The following is a 22,664-nucleotide window of genomic DNA, read 5'->3' as shown; positions in this document are numbered from 1 at the left end:
ATATACGGGGTATAGTACCACCGCACCATAATTTTCTGCATTAATTCGTCGTAATTCGAACATTTAGAGTACATATGGGTGTGTTTTATGGCCGTTTCCCATTGAAGATCCGTGAAGATTTTACCTAGTTCCTTTTCCCAGCTAATGGAATAAGAAGATTTCGTAAAAGCATCCTTGGCGTTCAAGGCGTTTTAAAGTACCGAGATACCCTTAGGTCTTGGAGAGGTTGAATGAAGGCGGAGCCAGAACTTTTCCAGAACTGGAGTACTCAGCACTTTAAGCGTATTGAAGTATGAAGCTAGTTGCGTACATGTCAAAAATTCGGAGTCGGGGAGATTGCAAGTCTTTTGTAAAACAGGAAAGGGGATAAGTTTTCCCTGTGAAGTTATGTCCGACCAATTTAACAGTTTACGGGAGAGCCAGTTTGTTAATCTAATATGTGGTATAATCCATTTCGTAACTTCTAGGGGAATAGGAATAGATTTCGATGGATAGAATTCATTGCCTTTAATAGCTATTTCCCTCCAGGCCTCCACTGAAGCCTGGATGGTAGGGTGGTCAGGAATCTCCGTACGTTTATCAATGCATGCTGCAATGAAAAGGGCGTATGGAGACGTGTCGCGCAGCCAAAGCCGCTCCAGCTTACACCATGGCTTAACCTCCCCCTCCGCGAACCAGCTCCTCAGTTGATCTAATATGAATGCAGTATAGTAGTCTTTTTAAACCGGGATTCCCATACCCCCTGTGGATTTATGTCTGTGTTGTATATGCCGGGAACATCTAGATTTTTTCCCCTCCCAAACAAAATTCGACAACTGTTTTTGTAGTCTAACGAAAAAAGATTTCGGTATAGGGATGGGTAAGGCTCGAAAATAATAAGTCAGTTTAGGAAGTACAAACATCTTATATGCTGCTATACGGCCTGACCAGGAAATGTGAAATTTTTGTAGTCTGTTAATATCTTGTTGGAAGATATTTAGTAGAGGTGCGTAATTCTCTTTATAAAGTGAGTTTGTAGGAAACGTGAGATTCACCCCCAGATATTTAATGGAGACATCAGTCCAGGGATAAGGGAATGCCCGCTTAAGATATAGTTCTACCGACGGTTTAATGTTCATACCTAGAATGAGTGACTTGGACGTATTAATTTTATAATATGAGACGTTACTAAACTCTGTTAATACTGAATGAGCTGCTGGTAGCGAGATTGTAGGACTAGAGAGGGACAAGATAACGTCATCTGCGAATAATGAGATTTTGTACTGCTTATCACCTGCTTGGATGCCTTCAATAAGGCGATCCTTCCTCAACGTTTCCGCTAGCGGTTCCATCACAAGAGCAAAAATAATAGGGGAAAGAGGGCACCCCTGTCTAGTCCCATTTGTGATATTAAAAGGTTTCGAATACAGGCCCTCCGTATACACATGCGCTGACGGATGCGAGTATAGGGCTAGAATTGCATCACGAATCGCTCCGCTAATTCCGAATTTAGTAAGTACCCCCTTTAGATAACCCCAATGAATCCGATCAAAAGCCTTCTCTGCGTCTAACGAAAGAAGCAGAGAAGGCTCCTTTTTACGTTCGGTCAGGGAGAGCAAATTGATCAATCGCCTGGTAGCGTCTGTTGTGTGTCGACCCAGAACAAACCCCACCTGGTCATAATTAATCAGTTTAGGGAGAATTGTTTTTAATCTGTTTGCTATTAATTTGGCATGGAGTTTCACGTCCACATTGAGAAGTGAAATGGGCCGAAAATTTTGCGGGGCATTGGGCTCCTTCCCTGGCTTAGGTAGGGTAATAATCGTCGCTATAAGCATTTCTGGAGGGAATGATGCTGCTTTGGTCGCCGCATCAAACACTTGTGATAAGTGTGGAGTTAAAATCTTATCAAATAGTTGATAGTATTCTGATGAAAAGCCATCAGGGCCTGGAGCTTTATTTCGCGGGAGGGAGGAGACAGCCCTGGAAATTTCTTGTACCGTAAAGGGCGCATTCAATAAGGCGAGATCCTCGGTGGAAACCTGGGGTAGGTCAATGGAGGCTAAAAATTTGTGAATAGAGGACTCTGTGGGCTGAGGCGTGGAATCATCTGCATGTAGATTATACAGTGACTCATAGAAATCACTGAAAATATCTGCAATTTCCTTGGGATTAGTATGTTTCTTTTTAGTTCTAGGGTTTATGAGAAAGGGTAATTTTTGCTGGATAGTTCTGTCCCTGACCTGATCCGCCAATAGTTTACCCGCCCTATTGCCGTACCTATATGTTCGAGCCTTCAGAGCTCTGTATTGCTTGTCGTGTTGAGCTAACAATAACAGTCGCAATTCCTGCCTGGTCGTGAACAAGGTTTCTATTAGGGACCGAGAAGGCTGCTTCTTATTCTCATTTTCCAAACGCTGTATCTTATCTAACAAGCCATTCAATCTCTCTGTCCGTTGTTTCTTAAGTTTGCTGCTCAGCTGTATAAGTAAGCCCCTAATAAAGGCTTTGTGGGAATTCCACAAGATAAATGGATCGGACACAGAGGGGGCATTTCGGGTAAAATAATCTGCAAGTTCATTTTCTATAAACTGTTTGTGGCAGGGCTGTGACATAGTGTAAATATCATTCCGCCATCTGTTAGCTCTCGTCTCCAGGCGACGATCCACTACATCAATCGAAATTGGGGCATGATCTGACCATGATATGCAGTGGATCTCCGACTTGGAGACCTGCTGTAGAGTAAATTTATCCACTAAAAACAGATCTATGCGAGAGTAGCTCTGGTGCACGTTTGAATAAAATGTAAAATCTGCTTCTGAAGCGTGTTGGCAGCGCCATACATCAAACAATTCAGATTGGGCAAGGAACCTCCCCAAGGACACCCTGCTGGATTGTGGCTTACCGTGCCTAGAGACATCCAGTGCCCCCCCCGCAATTGCATTAAAATCACCACACCACAATACACGACCTTGTTGCACTTGAGATACTTTTTTCCTCAATTTGTTGAGAAAAGATAGTTGTTTAGTATTGGGAGCATACACATTAATCAGGGTAAATCTTGCATTGTTAATATCACCTATCAGAATAATATAGCGACCCTGAACATCTGAAATTGTTTCTATGCACTTAAATTGCACCGTATTCTTAATGGCTATAGCCACACCTCTCTTTTTAGATCCAAAACTAGCCAAATACACATGGGGGAATAGCTTATTTTGGAACACTGGAGATCTCTGGGCTGCAAAGTGAGTTTCCTGGAAGCATATTATATCACTTCGGAGGCGTTTGGCTTCCTTCCAAGCAAGTTGCCGCTTGAAAGGGCTATTAAGGCCCTTTACATTCAGAGAGGATATACGGAAAGGCATGATAGATGAGAATTTCTGGAGTTTACGTCAGATGAGAAGGCAGCCCCAATTACTACAGAAATATGGGTATACAAGGAGTACTCTAGTAACACTGGGCACTTGACAAATTAGCTCGGTGGAGGAAACAGACGTGTATAATCCGAACGTTATCCCTAAAAAGAGAGGTGCGCCTGACACTGTAACCTGAAATCAGCAGTAAGGATGGACGTACAAACTGATAAACCACACACCTATTTATAAAAGTCAAATGCAAACGTAAGTATGATTATAACAGAACCGTAATGAACGATCGACTCAAATCGGTCAGTATAGACAATTCGCTTTATGACCTGTGCGGTGATTTCACCGCTCTGCTCGGGGGGAGAGAACAGAAAAAAAACGTAGAAGTCTACGAACGTAGTCAAAACTGTAAACGGCTACATAGCGGCCGGGCACTCAAGGGGGGGAGAAACAGGGGTACAATCCCCTTGTGTTAAACTTGCTCGTGGGCATTGATGTCACCTATGGGGTGGTTGGAAGTCATCCTTGATCTGGATCATCTTCAGGCTCTGGGTTCAAAATTTTCCAATCTTGCAGAAGTCGCAGACCATCCTTCAGAGTAGAGATGAGATGAGTGGCATCTTCTCTAATTATTTGCAGTCTTGCAGGGTATATCCACCGATACGTAATGCAGTGATTATGCAGCACTTTGGTGATCGTGGATAGCTGCCTGCGCTGTTGCATTGTGAACGCCGAGAGATCGGCAAAGAATGACAGGTCCTGAAGGTCATCTGGTAGGGATTCTCTGCGTCTAGTTGCTGCCATGAATTGATCTTTAATGTGGTAGAAATGTATGCTAACAATAGTGTCCCTGGGGAGATGAGCAGCCACATGTTTGGGTTTGGGAAGCCTGTGGATGCGGTCTATTACAAGATCTTCCAGCGGCGTGTCAGGCAGGGCTGTTTGCATAATATGTAAGAAATGCTGCTTCAGATCAGGAGGTTTAACTGACTCCGGGATACCCCTGATTTTGACATTATTCCTCCTAGATCTGTCCTCTAAATTTGCCAGCTTAAGCTTCAAAAGCATCATCTCTTCCTCCCTGTCGTTATGGGCATCCACTAAATCATTGAAAGTCATAGCAAACTCCCCCATTTTGGTCTCCACATGGGTCACTCTATTAGAAACTGAGGCTATTTCTGACTTGTAGCTTCTGGTGAGCTCCTGGATATCGGAGTGAATTGTGGGTCTTAGGGACACTAACATATCTTTTAAAGTGGTATCCAGGATAGGGGTATTAGTAGTGGGAAACTCTGAGAGGGAGTCCTGTAGTTCTCTAGTGTCCTCCAGTGAGGAGTTTAGGCTTACCTCAGCCTCCTCTCTGTCCGTGCTGTCCAATCTGGGCTTGCTTTTTGCAGGGCTGTTCTCTCCCGAAGGTGGAGGAGTGCTGGAAGTCTTCCACATAGAGCGGTGTGGAGGTGCGGTGGAGTGGGAGATAGGTTGTTGCTTGCCAGACTTCTCACGTCCTCCCTGTTCCCCTCCGCCACGTGTACCGCCGCCATCTTGCTCCGGGGACTGCCGCTGAGTGAAGAAATAGTCAGGGAGCCTGTTCGGTTTGCCCCCGTTTTTCCTTTTTCGGTGAGGCATCCTGTGTCTTGCCCGCACCTCTGGGTAGTGGTTGCGCCGAAAAACGAGGCTTGTTAGCTGCAGAAATCCCCCTTTTGGCCCGTAGCTTAACGGAGCTCCTCACTGAGCGTCCATCCGCTCCGCCGGCTAGCCACGCCCCCCCAACTGTTGTCTGTTCCATATACTACTCACAACCTAGTGTTGAAGTGCTAAATTCTTCTGCTGCTGTAGAGTTCTAGGTTGTGTAATATAACCTGTTGTATGTACATGCCACATGTTTATTGTAACTCTGCCTTTTTTCTCACCAATAAAAAAAATATTTGAAACAAAAAGATAAATGGAGTTGTGTGATCAAAAACAAGAGGTCACCCGAGTGGATCAAGTGTTAAGATGAAGAGTAGTGGTGAAATAGGGCAGCCCTGACGTTTGCCATTGTGTATGTGAATCGGGTCACCTAGTATGTTGTTAAATTTGATTTTGGCCTGTGGATTTTGGTAGATGGCTTTAATCCAATTCATCATGTTACTGCCAAATCCTATGTGGGTGCAGGTGGCCAACGTATACTCCCAGGAGACTCTATCAAAGGCCTCAGCGTCTGTAGACACCAGAAGGCCCTCAATTTTGGAGTCGTGTGCGTAGTAGATTAGATTCAGAGATTTGGTGATGTTGTCCCTTGCCTGTCTGCCAGGCATGAAGCCCACCTGGTAAGGTCCAATGCATTTTGAGAGGAGGGGTTTCACTCTGTTGGTAAAACTTTTGCCATTAATTTGATGTCTACATTCAAGAGTGATATTGGTCTGAAATTTGCACAATCTGTGTGCCATCAGGAGGGAATTAATGTTGTCATGTTTAGCTAAGTGGTTGAAAGCCGTTAGAAGGTGTTTGGAGAGTAGTTGTGTGTAAATTTTATAGCATTGAGATGTGAACCCGCCCGGACCCAGACTTTACCCCATCTTTAATTCCTCAATTGCTGCTTGTAGTTCTGTAATGATAATGGGTTTGTCTAAATTGTGTGTTTAAATCAATACCGTAAAGTCAGCTGAAACGAGTATCAAGAATCACCAACAAGTCCATTCATAAAGAGGATAGACTGGATGAAATTAAAGTTAGACTTAAACAATGTGGTTATCCTAGTGATGTGGTACATCAGGGACATATTACTTTACATAAAGATAGAGGCAAAACCACTGTACACAGGCTACATTTCATTTCCAGGTTCATCCTTTTTCTAATAGTGTTAATAACATTATTATAAAACATTGGTCTATATTAAATAAAAACCATCCTGCTGTTTCTGAATTTCAATACCCACCTTTGCCATCATATCATAAGTGTAGGACCATGCACAGCAGATTGGTTAAATCTGACCAATTCAGCATTCCTACCTCTTGCGTGACATTCTTGGGTCCACCAAATTTTGGTTTGTTTGCTTGCCTCTCTTGCATTCAATGTACTAGTATGATAAAGGGTAAAAATTTTGGTCATCCACATAAAGGATATCATATCGTCGTTAAGGATCATTTAACATGCCAATCTGCTTATGTCGTACCGTATTTTTCGGACCATAGGGTGTACCGGGTTATAAGGCGCACTAGCAATGATCGGCTACTAACGGGGTTTATTTTCATATATAAGGCACATTAAATTAAACAAAACTCTGATACGGTAAGTCACATTTTATTCAACTCTCACAATAACCATAACATGGTCTTTAACAATAACTCTCAACATTGTTCAGTAAAATAGAAAACAATACACTCACTTTTTCACTTTATTCTACTCTCGCAAATCCATCAAATTCTTCATCTTCAGTGTCTGAGTTTAACAATTGGACGATTTCGGCATCAAGCACGCCCGTATCCCTCGCATCATTCTCATAATTATCTGAGTCAGTCTCGTTGCTGTCATCGGTACTTAGCTGTTCAGTGATAATTCCGGCCTTCCTGAAAGCTCGGATGACACTGGAGACTGATACTTTCGCCCAGGCATCCACGATCCACTGGCAGATAGTGGCGTAACTCGCCCGGCGTTGCCTACCTGTGTTGGTGAATGTTTGTTCGCCTTCTTTCATCCAATGCTCCCATGCAGCTCGCAGTTTAACTTTAAACGACCTGTTGACACCAATATCTAGTGGCTGGAGTTCTTTGGTTAATCCACCCGGAATGATGGCAAGCACCGAATTAGTTTTCTTCAATTGAGTTTTGACAGTATCGGTCAGATGGGCGCACATGGAGTCATAGATCAATAGGGGCGGAGATTTGTGGAAAAAGCCATCCGGTCTCTTGACGTAAACCTCTCTCAGCCACTCACTCACCTTCTCCTCATCCATCCAGCCCTTCGGGTTAGCCTTGATGATGCCAACCGGAAACTTTTCTTTTGGCAGAGTCTTCCTCTTGAAAATTACCAAGGGTGGTAGTTTCTGGCCATTAGCCTGGCACCCGAGTGAAGGATGACTTCTCGTTTCCTGTAGTGCGTATAGATACCGTACTGGTCCCTGTTCTTTCGACAGTACGGTTTACGGGGATATCAAAGGTAAGGGGACCTCATCCATGTTGATGTGTTCTGGCCGGATCTTCTTTTCATTGATCTTGTTCTTGCAGTAGGTACGGAAAATGCCCAGCTTTTCTTCGTAATCCTTTGGCAGCTGCTGTGACATAGTAGTTCTTGTGCGGCTAGAGAGATTACGCCTTTTCATAAAACAGAAGCACCAAGAGGGACCTCCTCAAAAGTCGTTGATCTCCATGTCGCATGCTATTGATGTTGCTTTGAGTCGAATAGAGACAGTAGAGGCACTTCTACCTGCGGTTCTCTGTTCAATAACACACTGTTCAATTTTGTCCTCCAACTGTGGCCATCTTGCTTTGTTTCCACGGAAACTCAGTTTGGTCTTCTTTACCTGGCGCAGGGCATCTTCTTGCTTCCTCCACTTCCGTACCATTGATTCATTAATGTTGAATTCTCTTGCAGCTGCTCTTGCAGTTGCTCTATTTCCATGTTGTACTGCGTGACTGATAGCCTTGAGTTTGAAATCCGCTTCGTAAGCATGTCTCTTAACAGGAGCAATTTTTTGGGCAGCGAGTATAGAAAATGAAATAATGAATGCGCACACACCTCCTGACTAAGATGGTCGTAATGCCCAATCCAAGCAGTGCAGCTTTATGGATAACCCAAGCTAGGAAGCTGCACTGCTTGGATTGGGCATTACGGCCATCGTAGTCAGGAGGTGTGCACATTCATTCTTTCATTTTCTATACTCGCTGCCCAAAAAATGGCTCCTGTTAAGAGACATGCTTACGAAGCAGATTTCAAACTCAAGGCTATCAGTCACGCAGTACAACATGGTGGCCGTGCTAAAACATTTTGACAGATTTTTGCCATACATTAGGCGCACTGCATTATAAGGCGCACGGTCGATTTGTGAGAAAATTTAAGGCTTTTAGGTGCGCCTTATAGTCCGAAAAATACGGTATATATTGTCCATGAGGATTTTTATGTAGGTGAAACGACACAAAGTAAAGGACAGGATTGCTAGGCATACATATTCTGTCCATAATAAAATCTACCAATAACCACTATCTAGGCACTTTTTTATTTTATTTTTTTTAAATTATTCTTTATTATATTATAAACTTTATCATACCCAGGATGTATGCTAGACTCTGGTTTGAACAGATTTAAGAGAGTTATTCCTAAGAATTACAGGACTACAAAATAAAACGCCAAATTTCCATGCAAAATAATTGTACCGCTTTCAGCACCTAAAACCAGACTGAATCATACCGCCAGGGAGGTTAATATCCTTGCTCTAGTGTCAGCTGTGAGAAACTATGGAGACCATATTTGTCTAATGAATTGTCTAGAAGTGAACTGTCGATCTTAGCAGCATTTTGAGTAAGCAGTGTCTTGTTGGAGGAACAGACGATAAACAGAGAAGAAGGGGATCCAAGCCAGAGATTCAGGAGAACAAGCAATTTACTGGTTGATTTACTAAAGGCAAAAAGACCGTGCACTTTGCAAAGTGCAGTTGCTCTCCGCAAGTGCAATTGCTCTAGAGCTTAGTAAATGAGGTAAGACTTCACTTTGCAAAGAGTACTCAATCACGTGCAAGGAAAATAAAAAATAAAATATTTTTGCTTGAACATGTTTGGATGATGGAAGTCAGCAGAGCTTCTACTCATTTACTAAGCTTTTTACAAGTGCAATTTACAAGTGCACTTGCAGAGTGCAGCTGCACCCTGCAAAGTGCACAGTCTTTTTGTCTAGGCACTTTTTTAGAAATAAATCACACTGTCACACAACTAAGGTATATGGTGATAGATGTTATCCCAAATAATAGGCAAGGAGGTAATGGGGAGCTGGAACTGAGAAAGAGAGAGGTATATTGGATAAACCGCTTAGACACTTTACAACCTAAGATGTTAAATACAGACTTCAATTTATATCTGTTCCTTTTAGAATGTGTGCTTTTTTTCTGTGCTTTTTTTAACCAGACTTTCTATAGTTGACAACCAATTAACAATCGGCTTTATATTGACCAATTTAACATGGTTTTGCAGGATTTTCTGAAGTTGCTTTAATGTTAAACATTAATCAATGATGGATAATAGTTTGACTATTATTGATTGTTATATATATTTTTTTCTGTAGATTAACTATTCTATCAAGCATGTTATCATGTAGTGACAGATTCAATCCATTTGTTCCCAGAAGTCGTTCCAAACTTTATAACTTTATAACTGTATAATGATATGAAATATGTTTTTTTGTATAAGTGTAATTGGGTCTAGCTGACTTTATTTGATTGGTAGCACTTATGAGCTACTTATATTTAGACTCCAGTGTATCAATAGTTGTAGGTATGTGGTCGTGAAGAAGGGCAAGATCATTGCTAGCCCAAAACGTCACCTGAAAATGCTTGATGTGAGGTCGTTTACAAATAAATTTCCATTGTTTGTGTGTGTATATGTATATGTGTATACACACACACACACACACACACACACACACACACACACACTATTCAGACCCCCCTAAATTTTAAATTCTTTGTTATATTGCAGCCATTTGCTAAAATCATTTAATTTTTATATATATATATATATATATATATATATATATATATATATATATATATATATATATATATATATATATATATAATTTTTATTTTTTTCCTCAATATGCACACATCACCCCATACTGACAGAAAAAAAAAAAAAAGACTTGTTGACCTTTTTGCAGATGCATTAAAAAAAAAAATGAAATATCACATGATCCTAAGTATTCAGACCCTTTGCTGTGACACTCCATATATATTTAACTCGGGTGCTATCCATTTCTTCTGATCATCCTTGAGACACCTTCATTTGAGTCCAGCTGTGTTTGATTATACTGATTGGACTTGTTTAGGAAAGCCACACACCTGTCTATTTAAGACCTTAAAGCTCAGTGTATGCCAGAGCAAATAAGATTTGTGAGGTCAAAGGAATTGTATGAAGAGCTCGGAGACATAATTGTGGCAAGGCACAGATCTGGCCAAGATTACACAAACAATTCTGCTGCACTTAAGGTATCTAAGAGCACAGTGGCCTCTTTAGTCCTTAAATGAAAGGCATTTGGGATGACCAGAACCCTTACCAAAGTTGGCCGCCCAGCCAAACTGGGCTATCAGGGGAGAAGAGCCTTGGTGAGAGAGGTAAAGAACCCGAAGATCACTGTGGCTGAGCTCCAGAGATGCGCTCAGGAGATGGGAGAACGTTGTAGAAAGTCAACCATCACTGCAGCCCTCCACCAGTCGGGGGTTTTATGGGAGAGTGGCCTGACAGAAGCCTCTCTTCAGTGCAAGACACATGAAAGCCTGCATGGAGTTTGCAAAAAAGAATAAACACCTGAAGGACTCCAAGATGGTGAGAAATTAGAATTTTGTCCTCATGAGGCAAAGCGAGAACTTTTTGGCCTTCTAAGCAGTATGTGTGGAGAAAACCAGGCACTGCTCATCACCTGTCCCAATACAGTCCCAACAGTGAAGCATGGTGGTGGCAGCATCATGCTGTGGGAGTGTTTTTCAGTTGCAGGGACAGGACAGCTGGTTGCAATTGAGGGAAAGATGAATGCGGCCAAGTACAGGCATTTCCTGGACGGAAACCTTCTCCAGAGTGCTTAGGACCTCAGACTGGGCGGACGGTTTACCTTCCTACAAGACAATGACCCTAAACACACAGATAAAATAACTAAGGAGTGGCTTCACAACAACTCTGTGACTGTTCTTGAATGGCCCAGCCAGAGCCCTGACTTAAACCCAATTGAGCATCTCTGGAGAGACCTAAAAATGGCTTTCCACCAACTTTTACAATCCAACCTGACAGAACAGGAGAAATGACATGGGACCCCCAAATCCAGGTGTGGTAAACTTGCGTCTTTCCCAAAGAAGACTCATGGCTGTATTAAATCAAAAGGGTGCTTCTACTAAATGCTGAGCAAATGGTCTGAATACTTAGGGCCATGTGATATTTCAGGTTTTTATTTTTTCATAAATCTGCAAAAAAAGTCAACAATTTGTGTTTTTCGGTCAATATTGGGTGCTGTGTGTACATTAATGAGGAAAAAATAAAATTAAATGAATGGCTGCAATATAACAGTGAAAAATTTAAGGGGGTCTGAATACTTTCTGTCCCCACTGGTGTATGTGTGTGTGTGTGTATATGTATGTATATATGTGTGTAGATAGATTCTTTAGCATCTAGCAAAAATGATTTTTACATGTAGGACAGGAATGCCAGAATTAGCATGGGGTGGAAGTAGGTAACGATGCTGCTGTCCAGAGGTGCCCTGTTGCGCCTTAAGACCCCTTTCACATCAGGGCGTTTTGCAGGCGCTATAGCGTAAGAAATAGCGCCTGCAATCCGCCCTAAAAAAGCTGCACCATTGTCTATAGTGTGAAAGCCCGAGGGCTTTCACGCTACAGTGGTGCTCTGGCAGGACGTCAGGGAAAAGTCCTGCCAGCAGCTTCTTTGGAGTGGTGTGTTTACCGCTCCTCCACCGCTGCTCCCCATTGAAATCAATGGGGCAGCTCTGTAATACCGCTGGCAATACACTGCTATTGTGACATATTGCCAGCGGTTTTAACCTTTTCTCGGCCGCTAGCGGGGTCAAAACGCCCCGCTAGCGGCCGGAATGCGCTGCAAATCTGGCGGAAAAACGCCGCTAAAAATAGCAGCGTTTTACCGACCACGCTATGAACGGTGTGGTGTGAAAGGGGTCTAATTCAGGTGTGTTACTGGCCAGATCACCAGATTAAAATGGGGTGGGCGAGCCTAAAAAAAATAAACCTAATGTGGCCACCACATTCTATAATCAGTAAGCTGTAATATAACCTTTTTGGTTTTGCGTTTTTAATACAGATTATGCATCTAATTTTGCTGTCAATGTTGTGTACATTGTTTTGTTTTTCTCCATACAGACCGACCATTTCATATTGTCATCAGAAGGGAGTCAGCTTGTTCGATTAATGCCAGATTCCTCTGGGAAAATCCACCAGCGATTCCTTCAGCAAGGTCAAAGCATGCTGTCTGGTATTGGCCGCAGAGTTTCATCTCTCTTGGGCATTTTACCTTCTATTGTGGAATCTTCTGTAAGTTTTACAAGTAATATAACTTGTTTTATTATGATTTTTAATAAAAAATGTAGATGCTATCCAAAGCTTATACTTGAGAAAACTTTTAAAGGAGGGTGCTGAGATTTATAGTGTTTTAAAGTGGTCCTTTGATGGGTGATTTGGGAACTTAACAAGTGGCTGAGCAACTGGTGCAGCAAAGACAGATTTGGGCTCCTTGAGAACTGGGCTGACTTCTCAGTCAGTTACCTGCTCTTTTTTAGTACCTTAATGGGGTTCCTAAAGCTCTGTTGGGAAGTAAGATGGCTACAAAACTGGATAGTGCTTTTAAGCTTGGTGTTGGGGGGGGGGGGGGGGGAACCAGAGAAAGCCGCCAGGAAGCGCATGACCCTGGGTTACCATTGGGTTTGCAATAAAGGTTTGAAAACCATGTTCCATGTATTCAGTAAATTCAGATACAGGTGCATCTCATAAAATAAAGTTATTTCAGTAATTTGATTCAAAAAGTGTAACTCATATTTTACATAGATGCATTGCACTTGGAGTGATAGATTTCAAGCATTGTTTTAATTTTGATGATTATGGCTTACTGCTAGTGAAAACCCAAAATTCATTATCTCAGAAAATTTGGATTTTATAGAAGACGAATAAAAAGATTTTTAATACAAAAAAGTTGGCGATGTACACTATAGTATGCACTCAGTACTTGGTCGGGGCTCCTTTTGCATGAATCAATGCAGGTTGACTAAAGCACCTTACCAGAAGTAAGTATAGTAACAAGTCCTATTTGTAACCTCACAACACCCATTAAGGAGATAGTATGTTGTTACCGTTCAAAAATACATTGCTTGTTCACCAATGCCAGGAGTCTAGCGGACAAGATGGGAAAACTAGAGCTGCTATTGTACAAGGCACATTTCGATTTTGTGCGAATTTCATAGACTTGGTTCAACAGCTCTCATGATTGGCTGGCAGCCATTCAAGGGTTTTCCCTATATCGCGCAGATAGGCATGGTAAAAAAGAAAAAAAAAAAGGGGGTGGGAGTATGTCTGTATAACAGAAATGATGTACAAGTGAATGTGAGAGGCAACATCACTAACAGAGCAAACCAAGGGGAAAGAAATACTGGGATTATGCTATAGGACCCCTAACCAGAGGGAGGAGGGGGATGCAAATCAGTTTGGAATGGCAGCAAGGATGGGAAACATAATTTATAATGGTGGGGGGGGGGGGGGGTGGGGTAATTATCCAGACAGACTGGGTGGAAGGAACCACCCATTCGGCTAAGGCTCACCATTTCCTAACTGTCTTACAGGACAATTTCATGGGTCAGATGGTAATTGCACCAACAAGGAACAGTGCTTTACTAGACCTACTGATTATGAACAATACAGACCTGATTGTGGATGTAGAAATACAGGGCAATTTAGAAAACAGCGACCATAGGTCTATATACAGTGGATATAAAAAGTTAACACACCCCTGTTAAAATGTCAGGTTTCTGTTATGTAAAAAAAAAAAAAAAAGACAGAGAAATCATTTGTTTTTTTTGCTTCACTGTGTGGATGGTATTCTTTTGGTGATGTGCAGTGTTGTTTTTGCTCTAAACCTATCTTTTGGAATTATAGCCAAAAATTCAACCTTGGTTTCATCAGACAAAACACATTTTCCCATATGCTTTTGGGAGACTTCAGATGTCTTTTTGCAAATTTAGCCAGGCTTGGTTGTTTTTCTTTCTAAGAAAAAGTTAACGGCTTGCTACTCTACCCCATAGCCCAGACATATGAAGAATATGGGGAATTGTTCACAAGTACCACACAGCCAGTACTTGACAAATATTCCTGCAGCTCTTTTGGCAGCCTCCCTGACCAGTTTTCCCCTCATCTTTTTATCAATTTATCAATCCAGTTATTTGTAATGTCTTTTCTTTGAACAGTATAACAGATTACGTTGGTTCAGTCATTAAATCATCATGTATAGTATACAATATTGCTCTAGATTAACAAGTGCTTTTTAGCAACATAGGCAATCAAAACACAAAGAAGTTATCATTCTAACTTTTACTCCAGTTGGGGGATTGTTGTTTTGGAAGACATAAGGATTGCATAAGTAAAAGGGGTTAAAAGAGGGGGGAAAAAAAAATAAAAGCATAACAAAACAGAACATGGGCACTAGGGCTGCAACTAACGATTATTTTCATAATCGATTAGTTGGCCGATTATTGTTTTGATTAATCGGTTAATAACCTTTAAAAAAAAAAAAAAAAGTGGGTCAAATTGACATTCGTTTTCAATCACAGTGATGGGAATTTTTTTTTAGAAATAGTAAACTTCTTGATCAAAGGAATTTTCAGACAGTGTATGGTTTTTGTTGAGAAATTAAGGGAACATTTCAAACAAAATTCTTTCATTCAGCAAATGTACAGCATTTTTTCACCTGAATGTTCTCACCTGAAAATTCATCCATGAGGCCAGCATAAGGCTTGGCACACATCTATGCAGTTTTTGCTGCTGTTCTGTTTCTGCACTGCTTTTTGCTGTGCGTTTTTGATTTTTGCGCACGTGATTTTACTGCAATTTGCATTTTTTTTGGGCAGGTTAAAAAGCACAAATTGCTGCAAGAACTCATTGCATTATTTGCTGCAGCTTCTCCATTGAAGTATATTGAACCAAAAAAAGCACAGTTTTGCGTTAAAAGTCCCTGACCCTTTCCAAATATGCAGTGGCTGAAAAAAGTATAGATGTGAAAGTGTCGCATAGGAAACCATGTAAATGAACTGTAGTGCATTTCTGCAAAAAGCACCAATAAACATATAGATGTGAACCAGGCTTAATATGTGTAGTAACATAATGGGGTTAAAAAGACTAAAATTAGCCCTTTTATAGTACAAAAAAGCAGATAATCACTACTGGAAGGGGTTCATTTTTTTTACCGTAGAACAGTGAAAGTAATATTTACAGTAGTGATTATATTTTTGTACTATAAAGGGCAATTTTTTTTTTAACCCCCTTGTCTTACTGGCCGATCGATTATGAAAATAGTAATCGATTAATTTCATAATCAATTAGTTGTTGATTAATCGATTAGTTGTTTCAGCCCTAATGGGCACCATGTTATACCAAGATTAAATGGCTTCAAGAGACCAGACCCTGCATGACCATCACATTATGTATCTGTTATCAAGAATTTGTAAAGCCAACAGTTCCAGTTATTATACCATTTACGTATAGAATCCATATTATATGCTTGTCAGTTCATATTTTGCAATATTTTGTACTTTGTTTTTTTTTAATAGTTTGACACATCAGGGGCTATATTCGTTTCCCAGAGAGATGCTATAGTCCTATGGGCTGCAGTAAGAATTTGGACAATTAGAAAGTGAAATTGTTTGGAATTGTCAAATTTTTGATTCAGGAGAGACATCTCTGGTATTGAGGAGATGAAGAAGTCTGTGACCTTTTGAGATTAGGGAGATTATTCCATTCCAGAAGCTGCAAAGGCATCTGCACTTCCAAAATATATGCTATATCCCTGTCTCTGCATCCTCTCCAACAGTCTGCCTTGCAGTCGGGGAAGATTTTTGATGGCTTAAGGGGGGACAAGGTAGCTTCTGTGTATGATTTTTAGGAAGTTATGCCTTGCCTTAAAGTAGTTCCTCTAGCTTGTTAAAATTCTAAATAGCTGAAAATGGTGCCTAGATCTTTTTCCCATGCCAACATTGGAATTTTAATACAACTATCCTTGGGTTGTAGGCATAGAATCTTGAGATGCCTCCCTTTTTATGTGTTCTGTCTTGGTGTTCCTGACATATCTCTCTATTTACCTCGATGGGCCTTATATCTTTTAGTCAGTGTTTTACTTGTAGGGTCTTATACGGGTTATATTTCGGGTTTACTTAATGTCTTTAATAGTGATGCACCGAAATTTCGGCCGCCGAAACATATCAGCCAAAAATGCCCTTTTCGGCAATTTGCCGAAAGAGAAAAAACGGCCGATAATGGAGCCGGAAATGGGGCGCGGCCTGGGTGGGGGGGGGGGCTCCGCTCCCCGCCCCTGGTGACGCCCATCATGGGGGGTGTATAGCGCAGGAGAGCCACCTCCGCCGCCTGTTTGATCACAGCGCGGGGAACATCACAGCTTTCATTTCAATAGCTGTGTGTTCCCGGCCGCACACCGTCACAGCCCCTCCCCGTTGTCCGGCCACTTAGATAGACAGATCATCCGCAGGATTGGACGGATGATCTGTCTATCAAAGTGCCCGGACAAGGGGGAGGGGCTGCATGTGACAGCGCGCGGCCGGGAACACACGGCTATTGAAATGAAAGCTGTGATGTTCCCGGCGCTGTTATCAAACAGGCGGCGGAGGCGGCTCTCTTCCCTGCACACAGGGCACAGGCTGGCTGCAAAATGGCACACAGGCTGCAATGGGGCACACTGGCTGCAATGGGGCACACTGGCTGCAATTGGGTGCAATGGGGCACACTAGCTGCAATTGGCTGCACTGGGGCACACTAGCTGCAATTGGCTGCACTGGGGCACACTGGCTGCACTGGGGCACACTGGCTGCAATTGGGCACACTGGCTGCAATTGGGCACACGTCCCCAGTCTCTGACCATCTTCTGTACCACGTCCCCAGTCTCTGACCATCTTCTGTACCACGTCCCCAGTCTCTGACCATCTCCTGTACCGTGTCCCCAGTCTCTGACCATCTCCTGTACCGTGTCCCCAGTCTCTGACCATCTCCTGTACCGTGTCCCCAGTCTCTGACCATCTCCTGTACCGTGTCCCCAGTCTCTGACCATCTCCTGTACCGTGTCCCCAGTCTCTGACCATCTCCTGTACCGTGTCCCCAGTCTCTGACCATCTCCTGTACCGTGTCCCCAGTCTCTGACCATCTCCTGTACCGTGTCCCCAGTCTCTGACCACCTCCTGCACCGTGTCCCCAGTCTCTGACCACCTCCTGCACCGTGTCCCCAGTCTCTGACCACCTCCTGCACAGTGTCCCCAGTCTCTGACCACCTCCTGCACAGTGTCCCCAGTCTCTGACCACCTCCTGCACAGTGTCCCCAGTCTCTGACCACCTCCTGCACAGTGTCCCCAGTCTCTGACCACCTCCTGCACAGTGTCCCCAGTCTCTGACCACCTCCTGCACAGTGTCCCCAGTCTCTGACCACCTCCTGCACCGTGTCCCCAGTCTCTGACCACCTCCTGCACCGTGTCCCCAGTCTCTGACCACCTCCTGTACCGTGTCCCCAGTCTCTGACCACCTCCTGTACCGTGTCCCCAGTCTCTGACCACCTCCTGTACCGTGTCCCCAGTCTCTGACCACCTCCTGTACCGTGTCCCCAGTCTCTGACCATCTCCTGTACCGTGTCCCCAGTCTCTGACCATCTCCTGTACCGTGTCCCCAGTCTCTGACCATCTCCTGTACCGTGTCCCCAGTCTCTGACCATCTCCTGTACCGTGTCCCCAGTCTCTGACCATCTCCTGTACCGTGTCCCCAGTCTCTGACCATCTCCTGTACCGTGTCCCCAGTCTCTGACCATCTCCTGTACCGTGTCCCCAGTCTCTGACCATCTCCTGTACCGTGTCCCCAGTCTCTGACCATCTCCTGTACCGTGTCCCCAGTCTCTGACCATCTCCTGTACCGTGTCCCCAGTCTCTGACCATCTCCTGTACCGTGTCCCCAGTCTCTGACCATCTCCTGTACCGTGTCCCCAGTCTCTGACCACCTCCTGTACCGTGTCCCCAGTCTCTGACCACCTCCTGTACCATGTCCCCAGTCTCTGACCACCTCCTGTATAAAAATATTTTTTATAAAGTCATTTTCGGTATCGGTGCTGTTTCGGTTTCGGTTTTCGGCCTAGTGTATTTTTCATTTTCGTTATCGGTTTCGGCACCAAAAAACCCATTTGGTGCATCCCTAGTCTTTAACATATCCCATGGGAGCGCCAAGGTTGTATTGTTAGAGGGTTTTGTAAATTCTAATACTGGGACGGGGCAATACTTTGGGGATGCATGGTTTTATTGCTTTGATATTTATGGCTTGTGTTCCAGGCACACAAAGATGCCGGAGACCGGTTCTGGAGGCTAGTAATAAGGAGATGAGGTCTGAGGAGTCTGCAACCCTTTCCAGCGTGACCCAGTGTCGATTTAGATGGTGAATCAAACCAAGCGTGCAGTTCTAATAACACTGCTTTATGATAGGTTTCCAATGCTGGGAGGTCCACATCTTCATTATGTTTTGGCTTTATCAGCGTTGGGAACACAATTTGTGGAATCTTTCCATGCCAGATAAAATGTTTAAGAAGTGATGGGAGTTGTGCTAAAACAATAAAGAATTTTAAGGGGGGCTGAAGTAACTGATAAATACAACCTATTATTATCAGTTTTGTATTACTTTGTCTAGTCCCTATAGTTTAGTTAGTCTATCTATACTTCAAGCACATGCTATCGTTAATATCACAATACTACCACAATTGGCTATGAAATCAATACACAGTCTAAAATCAATCAAATCATTTATTTCCCAAGGAAATAAGAAAGCTTACATAAAGTATCAATAGAAGTTACCAGAGTACATAACATACAATCAGAATACAATACAAGCATTATACTTATCAGACCCTTGCGACTGGACCTCCTGATGGAATGAGAGGCAGATCTCATTGATGAAACCCTTTGATAAACACACCTCAGCCACACCACACCCCATTGCCCACCCTCCTTTGCCTGTGGACCAATCAGCGTCTCTGGGGCGTCTCCTCCCCCAGGCTAAATATCTGACAGTCCTGCCATAATTGGCCTGTGGGGGCCAGTGTTTGCCCATGAATTGCAACTGCTCTGACTGGGTTCACATCTTGTGACTCGATCTCGGACGCCCCTCTTAGGTCCCTCTTGTCCTTACAGACAGACCGGCGCTGTCATTGTCCTAAATCTCTTTGAAGCTTCATGCACACCAGGTGGGCTGAAGATAACTCCTTTGCTATGCAGATTCTGTTTGGTGTCACATTCCTCTATACCTTTTAACCACTTGGGATCCGCGCTATTGCAAAATGACGGCAATAGCGCGGACCCACATTTCCGGGACTACGTCTATTGACGTAGTCCCGGTTACGAGTGGCCTGCGCGCCCCCTGAGGGGCGCGCGCGGCGCGCTCTGTGATCGGCGAGTCCGTGAGACTCGCCTGATCACCGATCCGTGTAAGGGGTCGATCCCGACCCCTTATCACGTGATCAGCTGTCAGCCAATGACAGCTGATCATGTGATAAAATGGAGCCGGTAATCGGCTAGTATTCCTCCTCGCGCTGACAGCGCGAGGAGAAAAAAAAAAGCCGATCGCCGGCGGCCGTGTTCGGGACATCAGTCCCGATCACGGCCAGCAATTTAAACGGACACCTGCCCCCTGCCAGTGCCCACCTGCCACCCGCAGTGCCATCCTGAAATAAAGTAAGTGCCCCCCTGTCAGTGCCACCCAGCAGTGCCCATAGTGCCCACAGTGCCACCCAGCAGTGCCCACAGTGCCACCCAGCAGTGCCCACAGTGCCACCCACAGTGCCACCCAAAATCTGCCTCAAAGGTGCTGCACCCCAGTGCCGCCCATCAGTGCCCAGCAGTACCGCCCATCAGTGCCCAGCAGTGCCGCCCATCAGTGCCCAGCAGTGCCGCCTATCAGAGCCACCTATCAGTGCCACCTATCAGTGCCCATCAGTCCCATCTATCTGTGGTACCTATCAGTGCCCATCCGTGCCACCCATCCGTGCCATCTTATCTGTGCCCATCTTTGCCCATCAGTGCCGCCTTATCTGTGCCCATCGGTGCCGCCTTATCTGTGCCTATTAGTGCCGCCTTAACTATGCCTATCAGTGCCCACCAGTGCAGCCTATCAGTGCCCACCAATGCAGCCCATCAGTGCCCACCAATGCAGCCCATCAGTGCCCACCAATGCAGCCTATCAGTGCCGCCTAATCAGCGCACTTCAATGAAGGAGAAAAATGACCCGTTTGCAAAATTTTATAACAAACTATTAAAACATGATTTTTTTTTTTTTTTTTTTTTTGCATCTTTTTTTGTTTGTTTAGCAAAAAATAAAACTCCGAGCTGTAACTAAATACCACCAAAAGAAAGCTCTATTTGTGGGAAAAAAATGATAAAAATTTCATTTGGGTACAGTGTTGTATGACCGCGTAATTGTCACTCAAAGTGCATCAGCGCTGAAAGCTGAAAATTGGTCTGGGACTGAGGGGGGTTTAAGTGCCCAGTAAGCAAGTGGTTAAACATGTGGCATTGCAAGTATCAATATGGCTGAGTTCGGTTGTACAAACAGATGTGTAGAACTTTATATATATATATATATATATATATATATATATATATATATATATATATATATATATATATATATATATATATATCATTAATTCATGTTCGATTCCAACAGGGGCCATAAATGCTGCTATACGTTCTAGCCAGTTAAGTTCAAATTTTGCCATGTGTAGGGTATTTTGAGAAATTGTATGAGCGGCAGAAAGTTAGCTTTATATGTATTGACTGAAGGGTACAATGGGTCTATACTTAGTAGGATAATCTACCCTGTGCCCAGGTGTAAGGCAATTGTTGTTTTTTTTTTTTTTGTTTAAGCAATCTGCATAGTCTGGGAATATTTGACAGGTCAGTAGACTTAGTAGTGTTTAGTTTGTAATATGAGATTTTACTGAAATTATTGATAATAGTTTGGACTGCCATTAAGGAAGATTTTGAGTTAGTGAGGTTGAGGACTAAGTCGTCGGCAAACAATCCAATTTTATGTTGGCCTGCTACTGTGATTCCTTTGACTTTTGGATTGTTTTTCTAATTGATTCAGCAAGGGGCTCCGTTATTAAAGGGGAAATTAGGGGAGACAAGGGGCACCCCTGCCTTTTGTACCTTTTAGAAATTTGGAAAGCTTCAGGCAGAGCATTGGTTGTATAGGTGTTTGTGGATGGTTTAGAATGCAGTGCAGAGATGGCAGACATGGCAATCTGGAGCTTTCCCTGGTTTTGGCATTGTCACTATTGTGGCTTGTAGCATTTCTGGGTGGAAAGAGGCGATAAGTTGGTAGTTGTTGGTATGTCTGGAAAAAAAAAGCTTTATAATATTCAGCAATGAACCCATTAGCACCTGGTGATTTTTTTTTTTTTTTTTTTTTTTTTTACTTTCAAAGAATTTTGTTTCAAAATGCAGTAATTATACAAAAAACATACATGTTACATGAGAAACTTATATACAATTGTATATGTATGTATGTATGTGTGTGTTTATATATATATATATATATATATATATATATATATATATACACACACTTTTAAATTCTCAAAGGAAATTGTAGGTAGAGGCACAATTGCAGGCTTGAGAGACAGTAGGAGGTTGAGATCCTATCCCCACCAGCACCCTGGGCAAGTTGTGCCCCCCCACACACAGACACCCAATCTCCTCCAGGGAGAAGCTTATACCGAGACAAGAACAACTGATCTTAAGCAACTTGGGTTGTATTATAACAAAACGTTAATCAAACACAGGCTTTACCTGAGACCTTAATCCATTGACCACTAGGTTTGAGACAAGGTGAGAAGGAAAAAAAAAGGAAAAGTTCAGAAGGAGCAGAGAGAAGTAAGAAGAGCATCACCTAATACTCCAAAAGTTGATTAACTCGGCCGCGACTGAGGTAACTCCCATCTGTTGGGCACAGAGTTCCCACACCTTTTCAAAATTTTCTGTTGTGTTTAGCAGTATGCTAGAGAGCTTTTCCTGCGCCATTATCCATGATATTTTCTTTTTAGCTGCAGAGAAGGACACTGTCGGTTGTTTCCATGCTCTGGCCACAGTGAGCTTAGCCCCTAGAAGAATGAAATGGATTAATCTCCTGAGGGGTTTGGTCAGTAATGGGATCTGGTCATTTAAGAGGGCAATCATCGGTGTTCTGGGAATCTCACCCCCCTCCAGCCTGTCAATCAAATTGAAAAGGTTTCCAAAAGGATTGGACTCTTGGGCATTCCCACCATATGTGGGCCATCGTTCCTACATGTTTGCAACCTCTGAAACAGGAGGGGCCAGCTG

The 22,664-nt window shown here is 43.2% G+C and overlaps 1 protein-coding gene across 4 annotated transcripts in view; it reads left to right on the top strand.

Annotated features, from left to right (window-relative positions):
• Positions 1 to 22,664, top strand: part of NUP133 (nucleoporin 133) — a 951,293-nt gene that overhangs the window by 181,544 nt on the left and 747,085 nt on the right. For all 4 annotated transcript variants that reach the window (XM_077486543.1, XM_077486541.1, XM_077486544.1 and 1 more), the window contains one exon: positions 12,412 to 12,582. In XM_077486543.1, coding sequence (XP_077342669.1) covers positions 12,412 to 12,582 — 171 coding nt within the window. The remainder of the gene's footprint in view (positions 1 to 12,411; positions 12,583 to 22,664) is intronic.

This window comes from Lithobates pipiens, unplaced genomic scaffold (genome assembly GCF_037356315.1).
Source record: "Lithobates pipiens isolate NorthernLeopardFrog02 unplaced genomic scaffold, aLitPip1_a1.2 Scaffold_18, whole genome shotgun sequence".
NCBI classification, from domain to species: domain Eukaryota; kingdom Metazoa; phylum Chordata; class Amphibia; order Anura; family Ranidae; genus Lithobates; species Lithobates pipiens.
The sequence above is the reverse complement of the archived record's forward strand: the minus strand, read 5'-3'. Positions and strand labels throughout refer to the sequence as shown.